General features: G+C 39.5%; 1 protein-coding gene across 2 annotated transcripts in view; it reads left to right on the forward strand.

Moving 5' to 3' along the window:
* Positions 1–23,412, forward strand: part of LOC310730404 (roundabout homolog 2) — a 96,525-nt gene that overhangs the window by 42,369 nt on the left and 30,744 nt on the right. For both annotated transcript variants that reach the window (XM_083549386.1, XM_083549387.1), the window contains exons 6-9: positions 1–68; positions 9,797–9,921; positions 19,688–19,859; positions 21,381–21,586. The exon at positions 1–68 is cut by the window's left edge and continues 60 nt beyond it. In XM_083549386.1, the coding sequence (XP_083405512.1) occupies positions 1–68; positions 9,797–9,921; positions 19,688–19,859; positions 21,381–21,586 (571 nt within the window). The remainder of the gene's footprint in view (positions 69–9,796; positions 9,922–19,687; positions 19,860–21,380; positions 21,587–23,412) is intronic.

Consider the following 23,412-nt stretch of genomic DNA (forward strand, 5'->3'; position numbering starts at 1 on the left):
GACGTACACGTGTGTGACGGAAAACAGCGTGGGCAGATCCGAGGCTTCGGCGACGCTGCAGGTCCACGGTACACAAATAAAATGCAGGGCAACACGTTTTTTAAAGACACACACACAGTTCATGGAGACACACATGTGGGCACTCTGCAGCACTCATAAAATATAAAGCAGATGTCTGTGTTAATGGGTCTGTGTGTACACTCATCCTTGATTTCCATTAAGCTGATCTGATTATGGCTCTTTGGGCCTGTCGGATGCCATCAGTGTTATCTTGGAGAATTCAGATGGAAGGAGTGTGTTTCTAAGCTTTTTGTTCTCCGTCACAGACACTACACGCCGCTCGTGGTAAAGCATATGGATTACCACATCTGACGGCCATTAGGGAAGCAAGGCTAAAAGATCGAGAACAGAGTATTAATAGAATTTGTCTCTCTCTCTGTGTGTGTGTGTGTGTGTGTGTGTGTGTGTGTGTGTGTGTGTGTGTGTGTGTGTGTGTGTGTGTGTGTGTGTGTGTGAGTGTGGCTTAGTCTTTCTTTTGTGATTAGGACAAAATATCCCCACGAGAAATTTCTGAAAGTTTTGACTTTTTGGGGACACTAAGCGTTTCCTCATGAGGAAAAATGGCAGCGTTTTTAATTAAAACAATAAAATAGTCAAAATGCTTTCTGGTTTGTTTCTAAGATTAGAGTTTTACAGGAACAGCATCAAATGGTGTACAAAGTGCATCTTTCCTGTACTTCAGTAATACCCTGTTTAAATATCCCTCCATAAAAATTAAAAGTATTTGTTTGACATTATTACCGTAATTTCCGGACTATTAAGCGCACCCAAATATAAGCCGCATCCACTGAATTTGACAAAGATTTATATTTTGAACATAAATACGCCGCACCTGTCTACACTGAAACTAATAAACTTTACACAGGCTTTAATGAAAGACAGTGTCTGTTACACGGCTTGTATCTAAACAGTAGCCTACCAAGAAAGTCATTGTTCACGGTCTTCCTCCTTCCTTTCACAACTATTTCTTTAAGGAGTTTATCTTTTGGCATCGTCGTGTGTTTAAAAATCACCATCGGGGAAGCTTTTCTCCCGATGCCGTGCAGCTCAGAACACAGGCGAAGTGTGTGTTTTCATGCCCGGTTGTTTTCAGCGTGACGAATGATTCACATTTCCTGTAGACAGTCCGAGTGAGCGGCAGGTTAAACGTCAGAGGAATCTCATCCATATTTATGATGTGGTGCGGCCCGATTCAGTGGGAGCGCATCTGATTTAATATAAAGAGTTTTATTGGTTCACCTGAACCCGTTCGGCAATTTTATTGGTATAATGTTATGGGGCTCAGTTTTTTGTCTTGAAGTTTATGAAACCGGGAAAAACCCAGGAAAAATTCATATATAAGACACTTTGTTGTTTAAGCCACAGGGTTCAAAGCGTGGAAAAAAATAAGTGGCTTATAGTCCGGAAAATACGGTACTTGTGCAAAAGGAATGGACTTAAGTTTTGAAAAGTACAAATCTATGAGAAACATAGTTTGATAATTGATACAATTAATAGTGTTATATCGTCCTGCACATCGGGTCTTTTTAAAGAGAGTTCCTTATCCTTGTATGTTTATTTCTAATCAACAAGCCAGTGGTGATTGTGGCAAGGGAAAAACTCCCTGAGATGGTTCGAAACCCATTCTCATGTGAGTGGCACCGAATTATCATTCATTACAGTTCCATTATTGTTGAGGTGTGCAGTGATAGCTACCTAACTGCAAAACTGTTTATGCAACCTGTGGTCCTGAGCCATTGTAGTAGACAGTTGGTAGTAATTACAGTCCAAATCCACCCATAGGTTGCTCTGGAACTTCTTGGATCTTTATACTGTAGAGGTAAAACCATCCCCAGCCGCACAGAGTGGTCTCCAAATGAAGAGAACTCCATCCAGTGGACCATGGGGTTACGTGTGAAAAGTAAAAGTGAAAAGTACAATATTACCCGCTCAGATTAAAATTTCCCCGAAATGAAAATGCTCTGAATAAGTACACATACTTGAAAAATGTGATTAAGTACAGTATGAAGTACAAATATCTTGTTACTGTCTTCTATCGAATAGCATTAATTAGCTGCATTAGTATTCATTTCAGTTAGTATGCTTTTTTCAGCACTTTTATCCCAGATTAAAGTTAGGTGTCGATTTGGGCATTTTTAACTGCAGTTAAACACAAAACAAATTATAAATTGCGAGAGCAATGAGCATTTGTGTGTGTGTGTGTGTGAGAGAGAGAGACAGAGAAACTGGAGGTTTTTTGAAACGGTTATGAGGCTTAATGAGATAAAATCTTGTTTCTTTCTGTATTTCAGTGCTGTAGAAAAAGAAGTTTCAATAAACATCCATCAGCAGACAGACAGAAAGTGAAACAAAGATGCTTTTGGAAGAGACAAGCCTTTTCTCCTCGTAATAGACTTATCTCAGTCATCTTTAAAAGTGTCCTCTGCTTGCTAAGCTTTGGAATTACTTAATGTCCTCCAGATTAAGGCTTGGCCACCCACACATCTGTTGTTTTTCCATTCATCAAGTGAGAGTATCTGTTTAAAAGCCAGACCCAAAACCCTCTTATGACTTAGTAGTGACTCAGTCATGTGACTACTAATGAACCCCAGTGTCTCGATCATCTAAAATTTATTGGACATGGACCACAGAATGGGAAATGAGGCAAGGAGGTGATATTAAGTTCAAACTCTAAATATTTCATCCTTCAGAGGAAGCTTTCTTCAGTATGGCTCATTATCTCAGGCTCTAAATCTGATGTACACTTTCTGCTCCTGTATATGGATGATTGAGTTAATTGGTACGACTTTTTTTTCTCTCTCTTTCTCTCTTTTTTTTTTCTCTCTAGAGTGTTGTGGTAATCGGCCGCTTTATTTCATTCTCTTTTTGTCTCTGGATTGCTGTGGTAATCGCTCACTTGTCACACTAGACAATTGTGCTCTTGGAATTCAGTTTTTCCTGGTTGCCTTTGCAGTGCAAGTACTTATTTGCGTGGGCGTATGATAGTTCACTCTCTCTCTCTCTCTCTCTCTCTCTCTCTCTCTCTCTCTCTCTCTCTTTTCATTTCTTTTTCTCACACCCTCTGCAACATGACCGCTATGTTTATATGCCGGCTGTGAAATTTCTTGAGCAGCAGGATAGAAGACTGGTTATCAAAACAAAGTCCCTCACAGCACTCAGCTCTGTGGCTTATAAATCCATAAGATGGCTGTGAGGTGGATTCTTCACGGCTTCCCGATTGGTGAGATTACAGATCATCTCTGAGAACTTGCAAAAAAAACTTAATTTATTAAATTGTTACTGTTTTATCAGAAAAAAAAGCAGCTAATACAGCCTGGTTTGATATCGTTTTGCTGCTGGCAAAACAAGCTCCAACATTGTGTATAAGCAGATGATAAATTAGATGAAAGTGCAGAGGACTGTAGCTCCTGTGCTATAATTTGATAGAAATGTAAATCATAGCCTGGCATAATAGTAATAATAATAATTTTGATGTAACACAGTTGCGTGCTGCTTTACAGAGGGAGGCATTCATTATGAAATTGTAAAATGTTTTCCTTCATTCAAGGCAATGACTGTATAAAAATGTGTTCATTAAAGAATAAATGTGTTAATTTTGCTGCTTTAACTTAGGCTACTGACAGTTCTGGTTGCAGAGTAATAAAATGTAATTAAAGCCCTTTGTGGAAAGATAAACAGTGGTTAAGAAATTTGTTTAGTTTTTGCACATTTTATTGTTATGTTTTACTTTTATATTTGGCCACAGACTATAATTTATAAAGCCAGAGAAAAGGTATGTTGTTGAAATTTTGCAAATATATTAAAAATCTTTAATTTCAACAAGCATACAGACTGTCTGCTAAAGCAAATTATTTGCATCCTATTTTCATTGAATATTTTTAGATGTCCTTTGAACGTGACTGGAGTTCTCCTGTAGCAAACATCTTCATTTGTAAGCTTCCATGATTCTAAAATACATGTATGTTCAAAAATCAAAGTCATGGTGGTAGCGTTACATCAATGGAAACCAGCGCAGTAGTTAAAATGTTGGACTTCTGATTAAAGGGTAGTGAGTTCACATCCCATACCATGAAACCACCACTGCTGGGTTCTTAAGCAAGGCGCTAAATCCTCAAATATTAGTTCAGATAAGATACGTTATAAGGCGTCCTGGATAAGGGCAGCTGCCAAATGCTGAGATAGATAGATAGATAGATAGATAGATAGATAGATAGATAGATAGATAGATAGATAGATAGATAGATAGATAGATAGATAGATAGATAGATAGATAGATAGATAGATAGATAGATAGATAGATAGATAGATAGATAGATAGATAGATAGATAGATAGATAGATCAGTCAGTACACCTTAAGTACCATATTGTTCGGACTATAAGCCGCTACTTTTTTCCTACCTTTTGAACCCCGAGGCTTAAACAACGAAGCGGCTAATTTATGAATTTTTCCTGGGTTTTTCCCGGTTTCACAAACTTTAAGCCAAAAAACTGAGCCCCATAACATTAGACCAATGAAATTTCCGAACGGAAACAAAAAAACGCACCTCACCTGTGTTCTGAGCTTCACGGCATCGGGAGAAAAAAACTTTTTTTTTTAAACGCACGACGATGCCAAAAGATAAACTCCCGAGAGAAATAGTTGTGAAAGGAAGGAGGAAGACAGTGAACAATGACTTTCTTGGTAGGCTACTGTTTAGATGCAAGCCGTTGTAACACGATGAGTCTGGGTTATGGGAGAGCTCGCTAACTCAGGTTTCCAAAACTCATGCTTTTTTTTTTTTTTCTTGGCAACAGCTTTAAGGGTTAGTCAAAGAAACTTAGAAATGAGCATCAGAAAATAATAAGGACATAATTTTACGGTAAACGTTAAAACTGTGTCCAAAGTGTCAATATTGTGTGTGAGCACCATTGTTATATTGCATTGACTTAATCTTCCTGGGCATGAAATTCACCAGAGCTGCATAGGCTGCTGCTGGAATCCTCTTCCACTTCTCCATAATGGCATCACTGAGCTGCTGGATGTTAGACACATGGCCCGTCTCCTCCTTCTGCTTAAGGATACCCCACAGGTCCTCAATAGGTTTTATGTCAGAAGGCAATCTTGGCTACTCCATTACCTTCACCTTCAACTTCAGCAAGGCAGTTGCCACAATTTTCTTGGTGCTCCTCACCAGGGCATTGCCACACATGCTGGACACCATCTGAGCCAAACAAGTTTCTCATCAGACCACAGGACAATGTTTTCAGTAATTCATGCTCTTGGACAGGTTGTCTTCTGTTTACAGGCTTTCTTGTAAGCTAGCTTCAGAAAAGGCTTTCTTCTGGGACAATGGCCATGCAAACCGGCTTGTTGGCAGTGAGCAGCATATGGTCTGAACACTGACAAGCAGACCTTCCACTTCTGCAACCTCTGTATGGTCCGGTCACGTAGACAAAAACATCAGTGGCGGGCCGTGAATTTGGTACCTGGGCCTTTAGTGGGGACTTACCCGACTTAATCCACCTCTTAATACCACCAATATCACATTGCAATTATAGAACCCATCAATACAATACAAAAATGCAATATAAAAACGCATGGCATTACAGAGAGAGCATTTCGCATATAGAGGGTGAATAGCATTTTTCTAAAGCAAGCTACAAACCTCTACACTACAACCGCAACTGTGCACCTACATCATCTGGAGCAGTTCAGAATAAATATGTCTAATAACATGACAAAAGCATAAAAATGTAAATCAAATACAACATACTCACCAGGGATGCATACTCGTAATTTGCACTGCTCCTCAGAGGCTGTAAGCCAGTGGTAACGCTAGTAGGCACTGGTCTGGAGGTGCTGAACAAACGCTTTCTCTCTCTACGCTAATTTCTCTCCACTGTGGATCCCACTACATGTGTGGAGATTTGACATTGGACCTCCTGGAGTGTTTAAAGGCTCTGGCATGGAGAAACCGGTGCTGGATCTGTGATGATCTGTGATAATCAAATGTTGAGCTCAGTAGCTCCTAGTTTTATAACCATAAAGACTGTAGAAAGAACATTACTTATAATCTTATACTCCAGTACTCATGTTAGTTCTCTCTCTCCAGTGTTCTGTATTGTTGAAAGATTTGTGATCAAACTCTTGATACCACCCAAATGAGGATGGGTTCCCCTTTTGAGTCCGGTTCCTCTCAAGGTTTCTTCCTCATAACATCTGAAGGAGTTTTTCCTTGCCACAGTCGCCACGGCTGCTCATCAGGGATAAATGCACACCATTCACTTTGATGTTGATTTCTGTAAAGCTGCTTTGAGACATTGTCTGTTGTGAAAAGCGCTATAGAAATAAACTTGACTTGACTTGACTTTCCTGGGCTGAGACAAGCTAGCTAGCTTCGGGCTTGGGCGATATTTCCTCACAATGTCTAGCTTTTCTTGAAAATGTATTATTAAGAATAATTAGGAATTAATTTCTCTTTCTCTGTAGGCATAAAAAAGTCTAATTAAGATGTATTTATGTGTGTAGATCGCTACAGACGTGTTTTAGCAGTGGAACTCGGCTGTACAGATTTCCCTCTGACCAACCGATCAGAGGACGAAAAAATGCTGATGCTATTCTGGGCCAGCTAGCTTGCCCTGTGAGGCAAATATGAAATCTGATTGGTTAAAGTAACAGATTTATTTCTAATAGAGACAAACATAAAAAGGCCAGCAGAACAGACTTTGAAGGCTCTGGGCAATTTGGATTGACATGGCAGCACATAGAGGCTGAAATCTGATTGGACAAAACATCTAACATCCACATACACGAATTGGAAGCAGTGCAGCCAAGAGAAATGCAATAAATTATGGGAATAAATTAATAAAATTTAATGGAACAAATTTTAGAATTTGGGTTGTAAATGTAGGTCAGTGCTTCTGATGGTGTTTAGGCCAGCAGAGAAGGCTTTGCTGGCCCTGATCGCCCACCACTAAAAAACATGAGTTTGATGAATAGGACATGTGGCTTTGCATGGTTACATGAGGTACAGCTGTTATCACCCTAAGTGCATATATTGTGAGGGGTGTACTCACTTTTGTGAAATTCTGTATATATACAATATATATAGAGGAATTTGGGATGTACATTATATGTACAACTGTACAAAAGTTATACACAGTGTATATACAAAAGATATATTGATATGTAGAAGATGATCTAGGATATTCTATGAATTTGTAATTATATACGGTATTATTATCCAGAGATGATTTTGAAGGACAGCGGATGAATCAGATGATTCAGAATGTACAGAGTGAAGTTGAACTACATAATAAATACTGGCAGTAAAATTAGTAAGCATCAGTGAGCCCTCAGTGTCCTAGCGGTGTAGTGTGGGGCGATAGTCGATAGAAGAAAGTTGGACATGAACCTGTTGGCTCTGGTGTGCATGTTCCTATATCTTCATAGGCTGATTTATTGTTGTTGCTTATTTGGCTGACCATGGCGGTGTCATCTGCATACTTGATGATGTTGGAGTTATACAAAGGAACACAGCCATGGGTGAACAGGCAGTAGGTGTCCCAGGAACTTTCTACGGAGTCAAACATTGTTGAGACCTAGACCTGAGCACGTGTTTTAAAACATAAAATTTAATATTTTCATTGAGAATTGAAGGAAGATTGAAGGAACCACTAAGACTCTTTCTGTGTTTCTAAGCAAGCTGAAAGGGCCCAGCGATCACTTTAACAGAGAATTATCAGTCCTTCACAGATATGGAAGAACCTGTCGGAAGAACAAATATACTTCATCAATCAGACCTTTATGGTAGACTGACTAGACAGAAGGTACTCCTGAGTAAAAGGTATATGGAAGGCACTTTAATACTCTAAGAGCATGAGGAAAACATTCTCTGGTGACTATAGTCTTTGGGCAGAACTCCAAATGCTATGTCTGGAAAAACTATTTTGCTTATCAGCTAGTAATGCAATCCTTATGAATGGGAGACTAAGAGGATTTACCCATGTACAGAATAGAAAGACCTGTCTAATAAGACATGGGGCTAAATTTGCTCTACAAGGTGCTTCTAAAAATTAATGAATACATTTCCATGATATTACTGTTGAGAAAAATTTAACACTACTGTCCGTACATTGTTGGCACCCACTAAGACCCATTTCCTAAATCCCAATTTAACCCGTGTAAACACACACTACTATCTTGAGACACAGCTTTGCCACATTTTTCCAGAACCACACTTCTCTGATCTGCATTCTCTATTAATTAATTGACCTAATCCTGTATGACTGGAGGTTAAATTTAATTTCAACATGAAAATTACAACATTCGGGGGCTCAGGAATAAATAAACTTATCTGAGCTCTTTAAAAAATATTGACTTTAATAGGAACGTCTGTACACCTGCTCATTCATACAATGATATTTTCACACACAAGTGTCTATAGAGACTAAATACAATAGTATGAAGAAAAAAAAAATAAGAAAATAGAATTTCGGTGGGGAGAAATGGCTTGCAGCATTAAAAAAGCCATACCAATTGTAGCTTACAGGAACTATACAAGTACTAGTAATGCAAGTAAAACTATTAATAATTTAAATAATAAACTATTAACAATAAATTATGATTTATATTATAAGTTAATAATGACTTATATTATAAGTAACTACTCTTTAGTACTGTGGTGAGCAGAAAAGCACCTCATCATGCACAAAATCTCATACTTTGATATGGATGGATTACAACTGCAGAAGTCGTTGGGTTCTATTTTTTCAGCTGAGAGCAAGAATCTGAGGCTATACTGCACACCTTTTCACCAAAACTTGAAATTTAAAGACCAGAATGCTATGATTGGCAGATTGAAGAATTTTATAAATAGCAAGTAGAAAAATTTACAGATTCCTTTTAGTGGCAGTTGGGTGTATTTTTATTTTTACATTTTATTTCATATTTTTGCACTTGCATGGACAAAGCACTTTTTTTTTTTTTTCAAAAAAGATAAACAGGGATGGGAAAAAATATATTAAATAGGCCTACAATAAATTGGCAATTTTATCAGTGGTAATGGTCAGAATGTTCAGTTAGGATGTGATTTAGAAAGTCCTAGTTTTCTTTTGCTCGCATGCACCAGACAGCGTAGATGTTTTCAAACCGCTTGGACAGCAAATGAACTGAAATGTCAGCTGTGTGGAAAGATTTCACAAAATTCTATCAAGGACATTAGATAAGAGATTTATAATCATGGCACATGCCAACTATGATGATGGGATACAATGCCCAAGGACTTTGATGCACCACTTGGAAACATGGCATCCCTCGGAATGTGCATAATGGAGCACAACAACAGAAGCAAAAAGCCATCTGCAGCCACAGAAAAACTTACAAAAGATAGTGCTAAAGTACAAAGTGTATTCAAAACTATTGTATTTCATTGATTTGGTATGGCCAAGTGTTTCCTGTTCTCAAGGACATAGGATTTGATCAGAAAGTTGGGAGAAGGGGTGCTGTATTTTTCAGATACGTGTCTACTGGACAAACATTTTAGTGGAAAAAATTATGTGGACACCTGATCTTATGTGCTTTTTGAACAAGCCATTTCTTCTATTTGTGAGGTCAGGCTTTGAGGTCAAGGCATGGGGTGCAGCCAGTATTCCAATCAGTATCAACATCAATAATAAAAATGCATTTTGTAATGCATAAATGTAAATTTGATCTCTCTCCTCTCCTCTGCTCTCCTCTCCTCTCCTACTTTGCAGTCCCCCCACAGATTGTCCTCCAGCCCCAGGACCAGGTCTCAGCCCAAGGACAGACTGTCACTTTCCGCTGTGGCACAAAAGGCAACCCTCCTCCAGCAGTTTTCTGGCAAAAAGAAGGGAATCAGGTACAGGTGTATCTCTGCACTAGCTAATGTGGCTTTGTTTTGTTTTTCAGCTCTACTTCATGCTAACTCTCAATAACAACACAGCGCTATTTGCTGATTAGCTATTATGTGTGGGTTACAGACACCTAAACATTCAAAGCTCTTGTTGATCATTTCTTTCATTTTTGCATCTCGTCGTGTTCATCCATGATTCATTAAGTTGTTCCGAACCTGCCAACAAGCCAGAGCCTCTTAATAAGCAGTCCCTCTGCCCTCCCCCTCACCAATGCTGATTAGGTACGTTGCGCTGATTGCACTGAAGTGGTAAATCAAAACCTCAGCTCATTTCATCTCAGCAGATATAAAGAGGCAGATCTGCCTCTTGTTATGGGAGTGCATCATGAAAAGGGGGCTTTTGTGGAGAAAAAAAATGCATTGGCGGGTGAGACGTGGTTGCGAGGAGAGGAACATCAGGTGCCAGTGCTTTTCGTTCAGACCTACACAAGCTTGCTTTGCACACTCTCTTGCCTGATGGTGGTTTGGACCAGGCTACTATTCTATAAATAGACAACAGGCCGAATGAATGAGAAGAAAGCCTCCTGGGAGGCGTAGTGCAGTGCTCTTCCTGGTGTTGTTCGCGCAGGCATCCAGTGAAGTAAGCTTTAGTCATTTTACAGTCAGCTGGTGTATATGTGTGTACAGTTCATGTGTGTGTGTGTGTGTGTGTGTGTGTGTGTGTGTGTGTGTGTGTGTGTGTGTGTGTGTGTGTGTGTGTGTGTGTTGCACACATTCTACTAAAGTTAAAAAGCACACTGGCAGCTTAAAAGGTGTTTACAGCAATACTGGATGAATCATGCAGCAACTAAGAATTCATTGGATTTCACCCGTTTTCAGTGGCACACAAGTCACTGTTAAGTATAACTTTTCGCTTGGCGAAAGACAGAGCACAGAATATTAATGGTCACTACATAGAAGATCATTGCTTACTCATTTATCTGTCCTTTTGTTCTAAGAAGTATGAGTCACTATTTTTGAGATTTCAATTATCTCTTTTTCAACACCCACAAATCACTGCATATAAATGAACTGGAGTTTTTGTCTGCAATTAATATTGATGGGACGGCATGGTGTCACAGCAGGTACTTTATCCTTGCTGCCTCACAGCTCTGAGGTCCTGGTTCAATCCTGTACTCCGGTTACTACTCCTCATGTCTTTATGTCCTCTGGGTTTATCAGTTCCTCCCCTATACAAATGTGTGAAATGCCGTGCAATAGGCTAGCTTCTCATCCAGGATGTATTTCCACCTCACACCCAGTGTTTGCCGGGTATGGTGGATCCACAATGACCCTCAACTGATAAATGAATGGATTCATTCATATATCATTCATTAATATTGACCTTACTCTGGTAGATCCTGAAGGGCTTCAAAAAGGAGACTTCACATAGGGAAGAGATTTTCATATTATTTATAGTTTAAATTCGTTTTTAATGAAACAGGCACAGTTCTATAAGCACTGCCTAAGAAAGGTTAAAAACCTATTGCTGTATAAGCATCATTAGAGGCCTTGCTCCCATTAAAGCTGGCTCTGCACTTCTGTATGCTAGCCAGAGGTTTTCTTACAAATATGGAAACAGTCCCAAGTGTCCTCTGGCTAATTGTATTACTCTTTAAAAGGTTAGGTTTAAATTTGGATATTTTTTTTAGCAAAGTTATTGACAAATGTTTAATATCCATGTATTCAATGTTGTCAAGCTAACCATAGACAGTGAAGATGTATTCAATGTCTATGGTTTTTCTGTTTTGGTACTGAAGCTAAGTTGCTGAACATTAAGGTAAGCTTATGGCTAACAGCTTAACATGCTGAAATCTGCTCACACTTTCCCTGAAAGATTTTTGGTGGTAGAATTTGAAAATGTGTGTAAACTTTAATAAATATACAAATAACTTTAGGGTGGCACAGTGATGCAGCAGTTAGTATTGTTTGACCCTGTATAGACATGAAGGAACTAAATAACCATTGTGTGGTCCTCACCAGATTTTATTAATGAACAAATAACATCTAACAAAAAAATACAGAAGATTTTAAGATGTCAAATGTCATTAAAAAAAATCCCAAAATAAATTAAAAAGTACATTCCTAAGTACATTCCTAATTTGGAAATCATTAAAAGAGTAATTAACAGCCAGCTACTACTAATAAAATACACAAGATTAGTTCATCATAAACATGCCCATCTTTATAAATGCAGACTTTTGTCAGTTTGGTTTTCTGAGCATTCATGTCTGTGTCTACATCTTGCGAATAAAAAAGGATATCAGACATGACATGAAGCAGTTGTTGCTGAACATCAATCTATATAGGGTTATAAGGCCATTTTCACACAATTTGCAGTTCACCATTCTACAAAGCATTATTTACAAATCGAAAGCTTTTATCGACAGTTGCCAATCTTCTCAGGAGTGGGCGTCCATGCAAACGTAATTTAAGTTTTGACTGGTAAATGTTCAGAAATATAAAGAAAAGCCCAAAAGCCACATCATGTGACCTAGAAGCCTTTGTAAGCATGTTGCATGTTAACGCTCATGAAAGCACAATCAGAAAAAGATTGAACATTGAAAGGGTGGCTTAAAAAAACCTTCACACTGAAAAAGCATGGCATAGGTTTGCAAGATTGCATCTGAATAACCACAAAAGTTCTGGAGCAATATCTTTTTTGACTGATAAGACCAGTATGATTTTTGGACATTATGCATAGTTCCACGGTTGGAGAAAACACAGTGTATTACCAAACACCTTCGAGACAGGATTGCATTAAGACGGACCTGGGGAAGGGTACAGAAAAAATTTCTGCAGCGTTGAAGGTCCGATGAGCACAGTGGCCTCCATCATCCATAATGGAAGAAGTTTGGAACCACTAGGAAGGCCTTAGTCAAGGTGGTGACCAAGAACCTGATGGTCAATTTGAAAGAGCTCCAGTGTTTCTCTGTGGAGAAAGGGGAACCTTTCAGAAAAACAACCATCCCTGCAGCACTCGACTAATCAGGCCTGCATGGTAGAGTGGCCACTCCTTAGTAAAAGGCACATAACAGTCAACCTGGTGTTTGCCAGAAGAGAGACCTGAAGGCCTCTCAGACCATGAGAAACAAAGACTGAACTCTTTGGCCCGAATGCAAAGCGTCATGTCTGGAGGAAAAACGGCACCGCTCATCACTTGGCCAATACCATCTCTACAGTGAAGCATGCTGGTGGCAGCATCATGTTATGGGGTTGTTTTTCAGTGGCAGGGCCTGGGAGACTGGTCAGGATTGAGGGAAAGGTAAATGCAGCAATGTGCAGAGACATCCTTGATGAAAACCTGCACCAAAATGATCTGGACCTCAGACCGGGGAAACAGTTCATCTTTCATCAGGACAACAACCCTAAGCACACAGCCAAGATAACAAAAGTGGGGCTACGGGAAGACTTAACGCCCAGACTTGAACCTGATTGAACATCTCTAGAGATATGAAAATGGCTGTGCAGTGACTCTCACCATTTAACCTAATGGAGCTTGAGAGGTTCTGCAAAGAAGAATGGGAGAAACTGCCCAAAAATAGGTGTGTCAAGCTTGTAGCATCAAACTCAAAAAGAGTTATCTGTAATTGGTGATGAAGGCGCTTTCACTAAGTATTGGGCAAAGGCTGTGAATATTTGTACATGTGTACATGTACATTCCTTTTTTGTTTTTTAATACATTTGCGAAGATTTTAAACATTTTCAAACATGCATTTTGTCATTATGGGGTATTGTTTGTAGAATTTTAGGAAAAATAATGAATTTGGTACATTTTGGAATAAGGCTGTAATATTACATGTGAAAAAAGTGAAGCGAGGTAAATACATTCAGGACACACTGTACCAATGCCTGTATACTTATACCTGTGTGTATATATAATACTTGTATCCAATGCACACTTTTTTTAATCGCTGCATCACATCATTACCTTTTATGCTGATGCACCGATGCAAATCTTAATATATTACACACACTGCATATCATATCTTTAGTGACAGGTTTGAGGAATTTGCTTGCTTAAAGTTAAGGTACTTTGTCTGCCAACGGAAGGCCCACATTTTTTTAATCAAGGAAACTAATCCCCACGTTCACAACAGTGACAGAGAAACATGAGGGATTGGTACATCCTAAATTGAGCCAGCTGTAATAACACCCAACTGCTATTAAAAACATTGCTTTAGGCTAATGGACAAACATTACACCTTGCCACTGCAAAACAATTCTGCTATACCCCACATACAGGACTGTAAACAGAAACAAAATTTCAGGGCGATCTACTTGCAGAACTGTGGCCCACTGCATATTTATCTAGTATAATAACAAATGCAACTGCCTTTACCTGTCAGTGAACCAGTGGCAGACAGACAGGAAGGCATCCTAATCAAGACACGGTCCTTTAGGTTTCTGGGAACAATCATCTGCCAGAAATGAAGTGGGACACTGACATTTAAGTAGGTACAGATTTTCTCAAGGGCTGCTTACCCAGTTCTCCAGAGCTGTTATTGAGTCATCTGTCCCCAATTCCATCACGGTCTGGTTTGGCTCTGCCACCAAGCAAAACAAACTTCCCCCAATAGTTGAAACCACAGAGAACATCAGCACATACCTGTGCACTCTTCAAGACTTGTACTCTGCTTGAGACAGTAACCAAGTAGATAAAATGATCATCGCCCCCTCACCGACAGGCGCTACAATATCTGTGTGGCAAAAAAACAGTCACAAATACAGTGCTTGATAATGATTTTTTTTTTTTTTTTACATACAGGACAATATCTGTAATTTTGAATTCACATTAAATTGTATCATGCTGTAGAGCTTTCCTTAAATATATAATTTAATTATAATTTGTTCAGGCATATTGGCAAATAAAAGTGATTCTAGTTATGATAATAGCATAAAAGTTATTAATAATAATAGAAGTAAAAATGCTAATGAATTATGATTAATAATTATTTAAGAATTGTAATTACATTTTTTTATATCAATTCACTTTGATCAATAGACATTCCCTCAAAGTAGATTCACAGAGATAAAGCAGTTGTAAAGTTGTATAAAAGAGTGTATACATTTGGTACCTATAAGTTTGTTCATTATAATTAAAATTCCTAATAAGCAGCCAGTTGTGACTGTGGCAAGGACAAAAACTCCCTGAGACAGCATGAGGATAATCCTGATCTGGGTGCCACCAAATGTCCATTCATTACAGTTCCATCATTGTTGAGGTGTGCTGTTCGGTGATAGGTGCTTTTATGCAAAACTGTCTATGCAAATTGTGGTCCTGAGCCATTTTAGCAGACTGTTAATATTAATTACAATCCAAATCCATCCTTAAAGCTCTTGAGTTGCTCGGTAACTTTCTCGGTCTTTAGGCCGTTGAGTTGCCACTATCCCCAGGTGCATCCCCTTTTATAATTTAAAATGATAATTAATTATTATTATTATTAGTAGTAGTAGTAGTAGTAGTAATAATAATAATAATAATAATAATAATAATAATAATAATACATTTATTCTGGTTTGTCCTGGTTCTCCTTGTAATGCATCTCTATCATGTCTGGGAAGAAATGTAATCCACTGAAGGAGTGTAATCCACACGGAAACGAAAGTATACCTCGGAAGGAGTGTAATCCACAGAACCAGAAGGGAATGCTGGCAGTCTCAAACAAGGTCGGTGTCCGTAGCCATTAATTAGGTCCAACACAAGTGAGATGGGAACAGAGGCTTTTATAGCTGAATCGGTAATGAGAGACACCTGTCACTGTTAATGCCAGGAGCGGCAGAGCGAGGCAGCGTGACAGCTGCTGAGGGGGGCGTGGCAGGTGGATTCCTGACATTACCCATCTTCCAGGGGCGGCACCTGACGCCCCAAAAGCACCCACGGCTGAGTCCAGAGGCCGTGCGACGGCCACGGCTGAGTCCATAGGCCTAACAACACCCGCGGCAGAGGTCTGGAGCTAATCGGCTCCCTTTGCGGGGTTCAGAGGCGGAGCGACACCCTCGGCAGAGGACAGGAGCAGAGCGGCATCCTCTGCGGGTGTTTGGAGCGGATCCTGGGGTCTGATGGCGTCCACGGCAGGTCTCTGGAGTGTTTCAGCACCTTGGAAGGAGTTTGGGAGGGCTTTTTCATCCTCAAAGGAACTTTGAAATGCGGAGGAATTCGGAGGTGTGATGTCACCTGAAGAGGGACTCGGAGGCGGGCCGCCGCCTTGTGGGGAACTTGGAGGCGACCCTCCGCCTTGTGGGGAACTCGGAGGCGACCCGCCGCCTTGTGGGGAACTCTGAGGCGAGCCGTCGCCTTGTGGGGAACTCTGAGGCGAGCCGTCGCCTTGTGGGGAACTCGGAGGCGAGCCGTCGCCTTGTGGGGAACTCGGAGGCGAGCCGTCGCCTTCAGAGGGACTAGGAAACCAGACGTCGCCTTTTGAGGAGGCGAGGAGTTGCCTTCAGAGGAGCTCGGGGGTGAGACAGGCCATCTGGTGGGGTTTTGCGAGGACGTTCTGTTCGTGTTGCACTCCGGCGATGGTACGCATTCCTTTACACAGCCAGGCGGTGGTACAACGTCCCCTTCGTGGCCGGGAGAAGGTACGACGTCCCTATAGCGCCCGGGCGGCGCTACCACGTACTGTACCCACCCTCGGCGGAACACTGGAGCGGAGCGGCACCCTCGGTGGAACTCTGAAGCATAACATTCGGAACACTGGAACAGAGCGGCGCACTCGTGGGAACTCTGGAAAGGAGCGGCGCGCTCTGTGGATCTCTGGAAAGGAACGGGCGCTCTATGGATCTCTGGAAAGGAACGGCGCGCTCGGTGGATCTCTGTAAAGGAACAGCATGCTCTGAGGAACTCTGGAACGGAGCGGCGTGCCCACGGGAACCCCGGAACAGAGCGGCGCGCTCGGTAAATCTCTGGACTGGAGCGGAGCACTCGAAGGATCTCTGGAACGGAGCGGAGCGCTCAGAGGAACCAAAGGTGCAGAAATGAAGATCTGCCGTTGTCATCCCGAACATTTCCAGGAATCGCCCGATGAAATCACCATAAGAACTGAAATTGCCTCCCTTGGCGCTCCACAGCCTGCTGGCTCTAGAGAGTGCATCTCCAGACAGGAGGGAGATGCAAAAGGCAATCTTGTCCGCTCGGTGGGATATTGGGATGACTGTTTCCATGTACCTGCCGAAGCTCCATAGGAATCCCCCCCACTCGGCCATCTCGTCGGAGAAGAGACCCAGGAATTCCACCAACACCAGCTTCCGGGTAAAATCCGACGCGGAGTTCGGCTGCCGATCCATCGTGGTAGGGATGCTAGGAATGTAAGGCGATCCCGTTTTCGGTTCTGGTCGGACCTTCTGTCAGGGTGCGGACCACGAACCGGAAGCGGAAGTATCTCTATCAAGGAGTGTAAACCTCAGAAGGAGTGTAATCCACGCAACCAGCGGGGAATGCTGGCAGTCTCGAACAAGGTCGGTGTCTGTAGCCATTAAGTAGGTCCGACACAAGTGAGATTGGAACAGAGGCTTTTATAGCTGAATCGGTAACGAAAGACACCAGTCTCTCGTTAATGCCAGGAGCGGGAGAGCGAGGCAGCGTGACAGCGTGACAGCTGCAGAGGTGGGCGTGGCAGGTTGATTTCTGACAAGCACGCAATTTACCATGCTACCTATCTTTATAGAACAGCATTTGCACTGTAGCCCTGATGCAAAACGAAGAAAACCAATTTTTACCCGACCAGACAAAATCTTACATTTGGATATAAATGCTTTTATACCAAGTTGTAAAATCTTAATCTGTAAAAATAATCCTTTTAAAGAGGATTAACTGCTAAAAGCATAACACCATTTCTGTTTTTGTTTTTTTATTTATTACGGAATTTTATTCAGCATCCCAGTCAGTATTTATTCACAGATCACCAGTTTCCCAGTAGTGTAAGGAGTTTTACATATCTTAGTATGCACAGTAGGCACTCTGTTAATAGGGAATAGATTTAAGAAAGGTATTTTATCAGGGAGCCCAGGGGTAATGATTACATTCCATTAAATGGGATTATGGGACAATTATATAAAATGGATTAATCCCATTGCTCCAATAGCCCGTTTTCTGATTCGGTCACCTTGGGTATAGAAATACGGATCAGGCACACCAGTTTTATGTGGTGACCAACATTTAATTACGTTGAAATGTTCTTAAAAGTATGTATAAAGAATAAAAAAGATATGTAAAGAAAAAATGTGAATTAAAGATTAAATAAAAGAAAAAAAAGAAAAGAATAAAAAGAAAAAGAATAAAGATAAATATAGTCAATCAGGCTAAACAAATCCATTTGGTGTGATTTGCTTTTGTTGCTGTATATTCTGGGCAGGAACACTTTTATGTAGTTTTTTTTTTAAAAGAGAAAATGTTTCATGTAAATGGTACATTTTTCCAGGCATCTTGGACAACCTGCTACAAGGCTGCCCCTTCTACAGCCTTTGGCTGTCACACTTGCTTCTGTTTCTACAGATAAAACCAAACAGCCTCCATGCTAAATTACTTTCTATGCCATATTAACAGTGTACAATTCTGAATACCATTTAATTTGATATCTTTTTCTGGCACACCATTAAAGAAGCAGAACTTTGAAGATGATTTTTCAAAAAAAAAAAAAAACAATATATATATTCAGTATATGTATATATGAATGTGTGTGTGTGTGTGTGTGTGTGTGTGTGTGTGTGTGTGTGTGTGTGTGTGTGTGTGTGTGTGTTTGCTTGATTCTTTATTCCAGAAGATAAAGAAAGGAACTAGTGAAAAGAAAATATATATATATATATATATATATATATATGCCAGTATATGCATGTGTGTTGTCTTTTTCTTTCATTGTTATGGACCCGTTGTAATTGTAAGATGGGATTTGTGCCAATCTTGGTTGTTTAATTTAATAGTAAAATTTCAATAATAAAGTTATTTTCCGTATTGGATCTTTTGAAGCGAAGATATCAGCAGTGGGATGTATTGCTTTTTCATAAAAGCCCTAAAAAGGCTCAATGGCTTCCAGAGACACAGTCAGACAGGTTTAATCGATGGTGCATCAACATTTGTGGTGATGTAGCATGTAGCGGTGGTGCCTCACAGCTCCACGTTTCATGGTTCAATCCTGAGCTCTGGTTACAGTCAGTGTCTGAGTTTTACATGTTCGTTCAGTATCGATGTGGGTTCCCTCTGGGTTTCTCTTGCACATCCCAAGTGGAATTTGATTGATCACTTCAAATTGCCTTGTTCAGGTAGGTGTGTGGGGGTGTGCATGTGTGCATATGATACCCTGCAGTGGATGGTAATACCATAAAATTTATATAAAAACAGATTTCAATTTAGAGATAAGTAACACAAGTAAATCACCTACTTCTCAAAGTCACAGGGGAAATATAGATTTTTAAACACGGAGTAATGATGCCCTTGATGAACAAGACAAACAGAGGAGCTGGTGTGTGTGTGTGTGTGCATATTTATATCTTGATGGTGACCAAATGTTTTACAAGGATAAGCATATCTACATTCCGCACAAGGTCAAACTGTTTTCATACAAAAACATCAGATTTTTTGAAAAGAGCCAAAAAATCTTTCCTTTTACTGAGGATCAGGTTAATGTTACATGTGGGTAGGTGGCACATTAATTAGCTGCATCAACAGTTTTGTTCGACAGAAGCAACTCTCAAGTATATTAAAACAAATATGTGTTTGTGTGGGTCTGTTGTATAGATGCTCCTTTTCCCTGGGCAGCCTCCCTCTCAGGCTGGACGCTACTCTGTGTCCATGAGCGGAGAGCTAATCATCACTGCTGTCCACAGGGAAGATTCTGGGTACTACATGTGCCAAGCCATCAGTGTGGCAGGCAGTACAGTTTCCAAAGCCTTCTTGAAAGTAGTTAATGGTAAGTACAATCTAAAAACTGATGCAGATATTTTGACCACTCTAATAGACAATATATATATATATATATATATATATATATATATATATATATATATATATATATATATATATATATATATATATATATATATATATATATATATATATTCTCACAGAACTATATGGTCAGATTTGAGTTACATCCAAATGTAGATACAAACACTAATAAATACTGCCTATTGAACAGTATGTACAAATTTCAGAATTTTGCATATTGAAAGTTTAATTGACTGTAAACATTACAGTCAATTACATTCCATTCCACATTAGGTTCACACTTATACACAAATAATACTTATCCAAAAGTATTTGAACACCGGACCATTATATCCATATGTGGGTCTTCCCCAAACGGTTTGCTACAACAGTGGAAGCACGCGATTACCCAGAATATCGGCACTGTAATGTCTGAATGGTATAATTCTGCAATTTTCTTTTCACTGTAACTCAGAGTTACAGATCTGTTCTAGCATGACAGTGCCTTGTGCATGCGACATGGTTTGCTTATACAGTGTGAAAGAATACGTTTGTGATGAATTGGAAACCGTGTACCAGGCCTTCTGACCCAGCAATCAGTGCTCAAACTCAGTAATCCTTTTTTTTTTTTTTTTTTAGCTAAATGGGTAAATCCCCCTTGCTATGCTCGAATATGTAGTCATGAGCACATACTGTATAAGTATGATGGTCAAGTGAAAGGTAAAAAAAAGGTGAAAGGAAAGTTACTTTATACTTGCCACATGTTCTTCACAGCACAGTGAAATTATGATTTTGTTTGTGAATGTGTGTGTGTATATATATATATATATATATATATATATATATATATATATATATATATATATATATATATATATATATATATATATATAAATCAAATATATTAGCATTAGATACAGCACCCCTAGACCAAAGAGAGTTAAGGGCCTTGCTCAAGGGCCTCAGGAGTGACTGCTTGGTGATACTGGGGCTCGAACCCCTGACCTTCCTAATCCAGAGCCTTAACCTTTTATCACTGCAAATTGCCAGACACTGTACTCTAAATTCTTCATTAGGCTTTCCTGAACCACAAATCAGAAGAGGGTTTGCTTTACTGTTTTCACTCCAAGATGTAGTCACTGCACCACCAAATCACTTTTTATACTTTAGAATTAAACTTTTCTCAAGTTTGTCAAATCAATAGACATTCCTACATCAGTCAACAATAGTCGCTGTCAAAACATTGTCTCTTGCTTTGTTGCTGCTAGTAGCTATATGTTTGAAAATAGCATGAGGCTGTATACTGTAGATATGGTGCTTTGGAAACTTTGAAATATAATATACATCAAAAAAGGCTTCTTCAGCATTCAAATGAGTTCCAGTCTTTGTTTTTGCTCTAACATTATTATCTGATGCAAGACAAAGGTAACATTTTTAAATGACAGTTTTAAAAAAAAAATAAAAATAAAAAGGACGCAACAACACTGCGCTATTTATTTTGCAGGGCCCTCAGACCTTGTTCCCCCAATCATCCACCAAGGTCCAGGTAACCAGACGCTGGCACGAGGCTCCAGTACCAAGCTCCATTGCCATGTAATGGGTGTCCCACTTCCAAGCATCAGATGGGAAAAGGATGGGCAGAGACTTTCAGCAGACAGCGTCCACATCAGTCTGATTGAAAACGGCACTTTGCACATCAGCAGCCTGCAGGTATTTGACGGACAGTTAAAGACAAAACATAGATTGCTGGCTTCCATTAGTCGGTTGGAAATTGACAGCAATCAAATCGAGTGTAAAGTTTACAAAAATACAATAAAATAAAACACCCAGGTAATAGAGGCCGCTCTAAACATGACCGTTACTACACTGATTCGCTGTTAGGGAACGTAAAGCAGATCACTTGCCAGCAATTGTACATTAAAGGCAGTGAAAGAGAAGTCAGATTTGACCAAATACAGCAGTACTGGTTATTATAAAATCTTTAGAGATTCAGCTAGTATTGTAACAAACATTTATGTAACAACTACCGTGGTGTGCCAAATGCATCAATATAAGGATGTAGCATAGAATTTGTCCTTAAAAACTCAAATCTTAAGAGAGAGCTAGAGTTACGGTAGGATAGGATAGGAATTGAAGGAATTGCTAATATGAAAGACAGGATTGATCCCAGGTTTGATTTTGTGACTGAGGATGTGTTTTATGAATATTGCAAGAATTGAAGTATCAGCTTAAAAGTAGTTTATACTAATTGTACACTGTATTGTATACTGTATACTTTAAAACACCCTGCTATACTATATATGGTGTATGAATAATTATCTTTTTTTTTTTAATTCAATGTTTTGTGAGAATGTAGTCTACTTCCCTGAATAACAGCACAATCAGGACAACATCCTCGCCTCAACACCCGAGAACTTTATCTTGTTCATAATTAAATATTTAAAGGGTTTATTTTCAAGATAGTGCATGCAGACAAACAGGGCATGGTCTCGTATTATAATTGTCATATATTTCATGAATATCAGCACCGGTGGAAATTGGACTTGCAACAGAGCAAAGTTCGAATAAAAAAGTATTTATAAGGTATGGTTGGTTTAGCATGGCATCCAATCAACTCAGTTCATTTCCTAGCCCAAAAATCGTTTAGTTCCTGCGCACTGATATCATATTCAGTATATCAATATTCAGAATATTTTTCATGCTCGTTTTCTTGCCTTCTGTTTTTCCACTGAGTCAGAGTCACTTGATGTTGTCTTGCAACTAGCGGAGGTAGATGGATGGAAAAGATTCGTTCATTTTTATCGGTCCTACTCCTACGCGAGTACACCGTGCCAGGATAAAAAAAATTATATGACAGAAAATAGCACAAACACTCCTAATTGAAATGTGGCTTGGTTGTAGCTGACTTTCAGTAACATTTTTCTTCATATTTACAGCGATATTCGTAAGATACATTTGTAAAGGAATTGAATAAAACAAAAGATGAGATGCGAGTTTCTCTTATTTGCGAATAGAGCTTGGTCACAAACTTTACTTTGGGAAGCCTGAACATCAGGTTAATTAAGAAATCGAAGATATTGAACAAAGCAAATGCAGAAGGTCTGTGATAAATATATTTAAATATATGGCTTTTGGCAGACACCCTTATGCAGAGTGACTTATCTTATTTATACAACTTAGCAGTTGATAGCAGTGGCAGTGCTGGGATTTAAACTAACAACCTTCCCATCGGAGGTTGAATATATATATATTTATCCAATTTCGCTCTGTATAGTTTATAATTACAATCTCTACAAATACAACATTCAGGCTATATTCAACAGTCTCTGCTTCCAAACTGAACAGTATCTGAACCATATTTAATTGTTTATTTAAAAACACCAATTCAGACTGGTGTATTTATCAATGGAACTAATTGCTCATGAGTCACTACACACTTATGCGCAATAATTATGTCTGATCACACTGCAAGCAAACACATGTTGTGTAAATGGTTGTAATATGAGTGTAAATAGATTAGTCTGGACTAATTGCTT

Source organism: Silurus aristotelis (genome assembly GCF_946808225.1).
Source record: "Silurus aristotelis genome assembly, chromosome: 8".
Taxonomy (NCBI): domain Eukaryota; kingdom Metazoa; phylum Chordata; class Actinopteri; order Siluriformes; family Siluridae; genus Silurus; species Silurus aristotelis.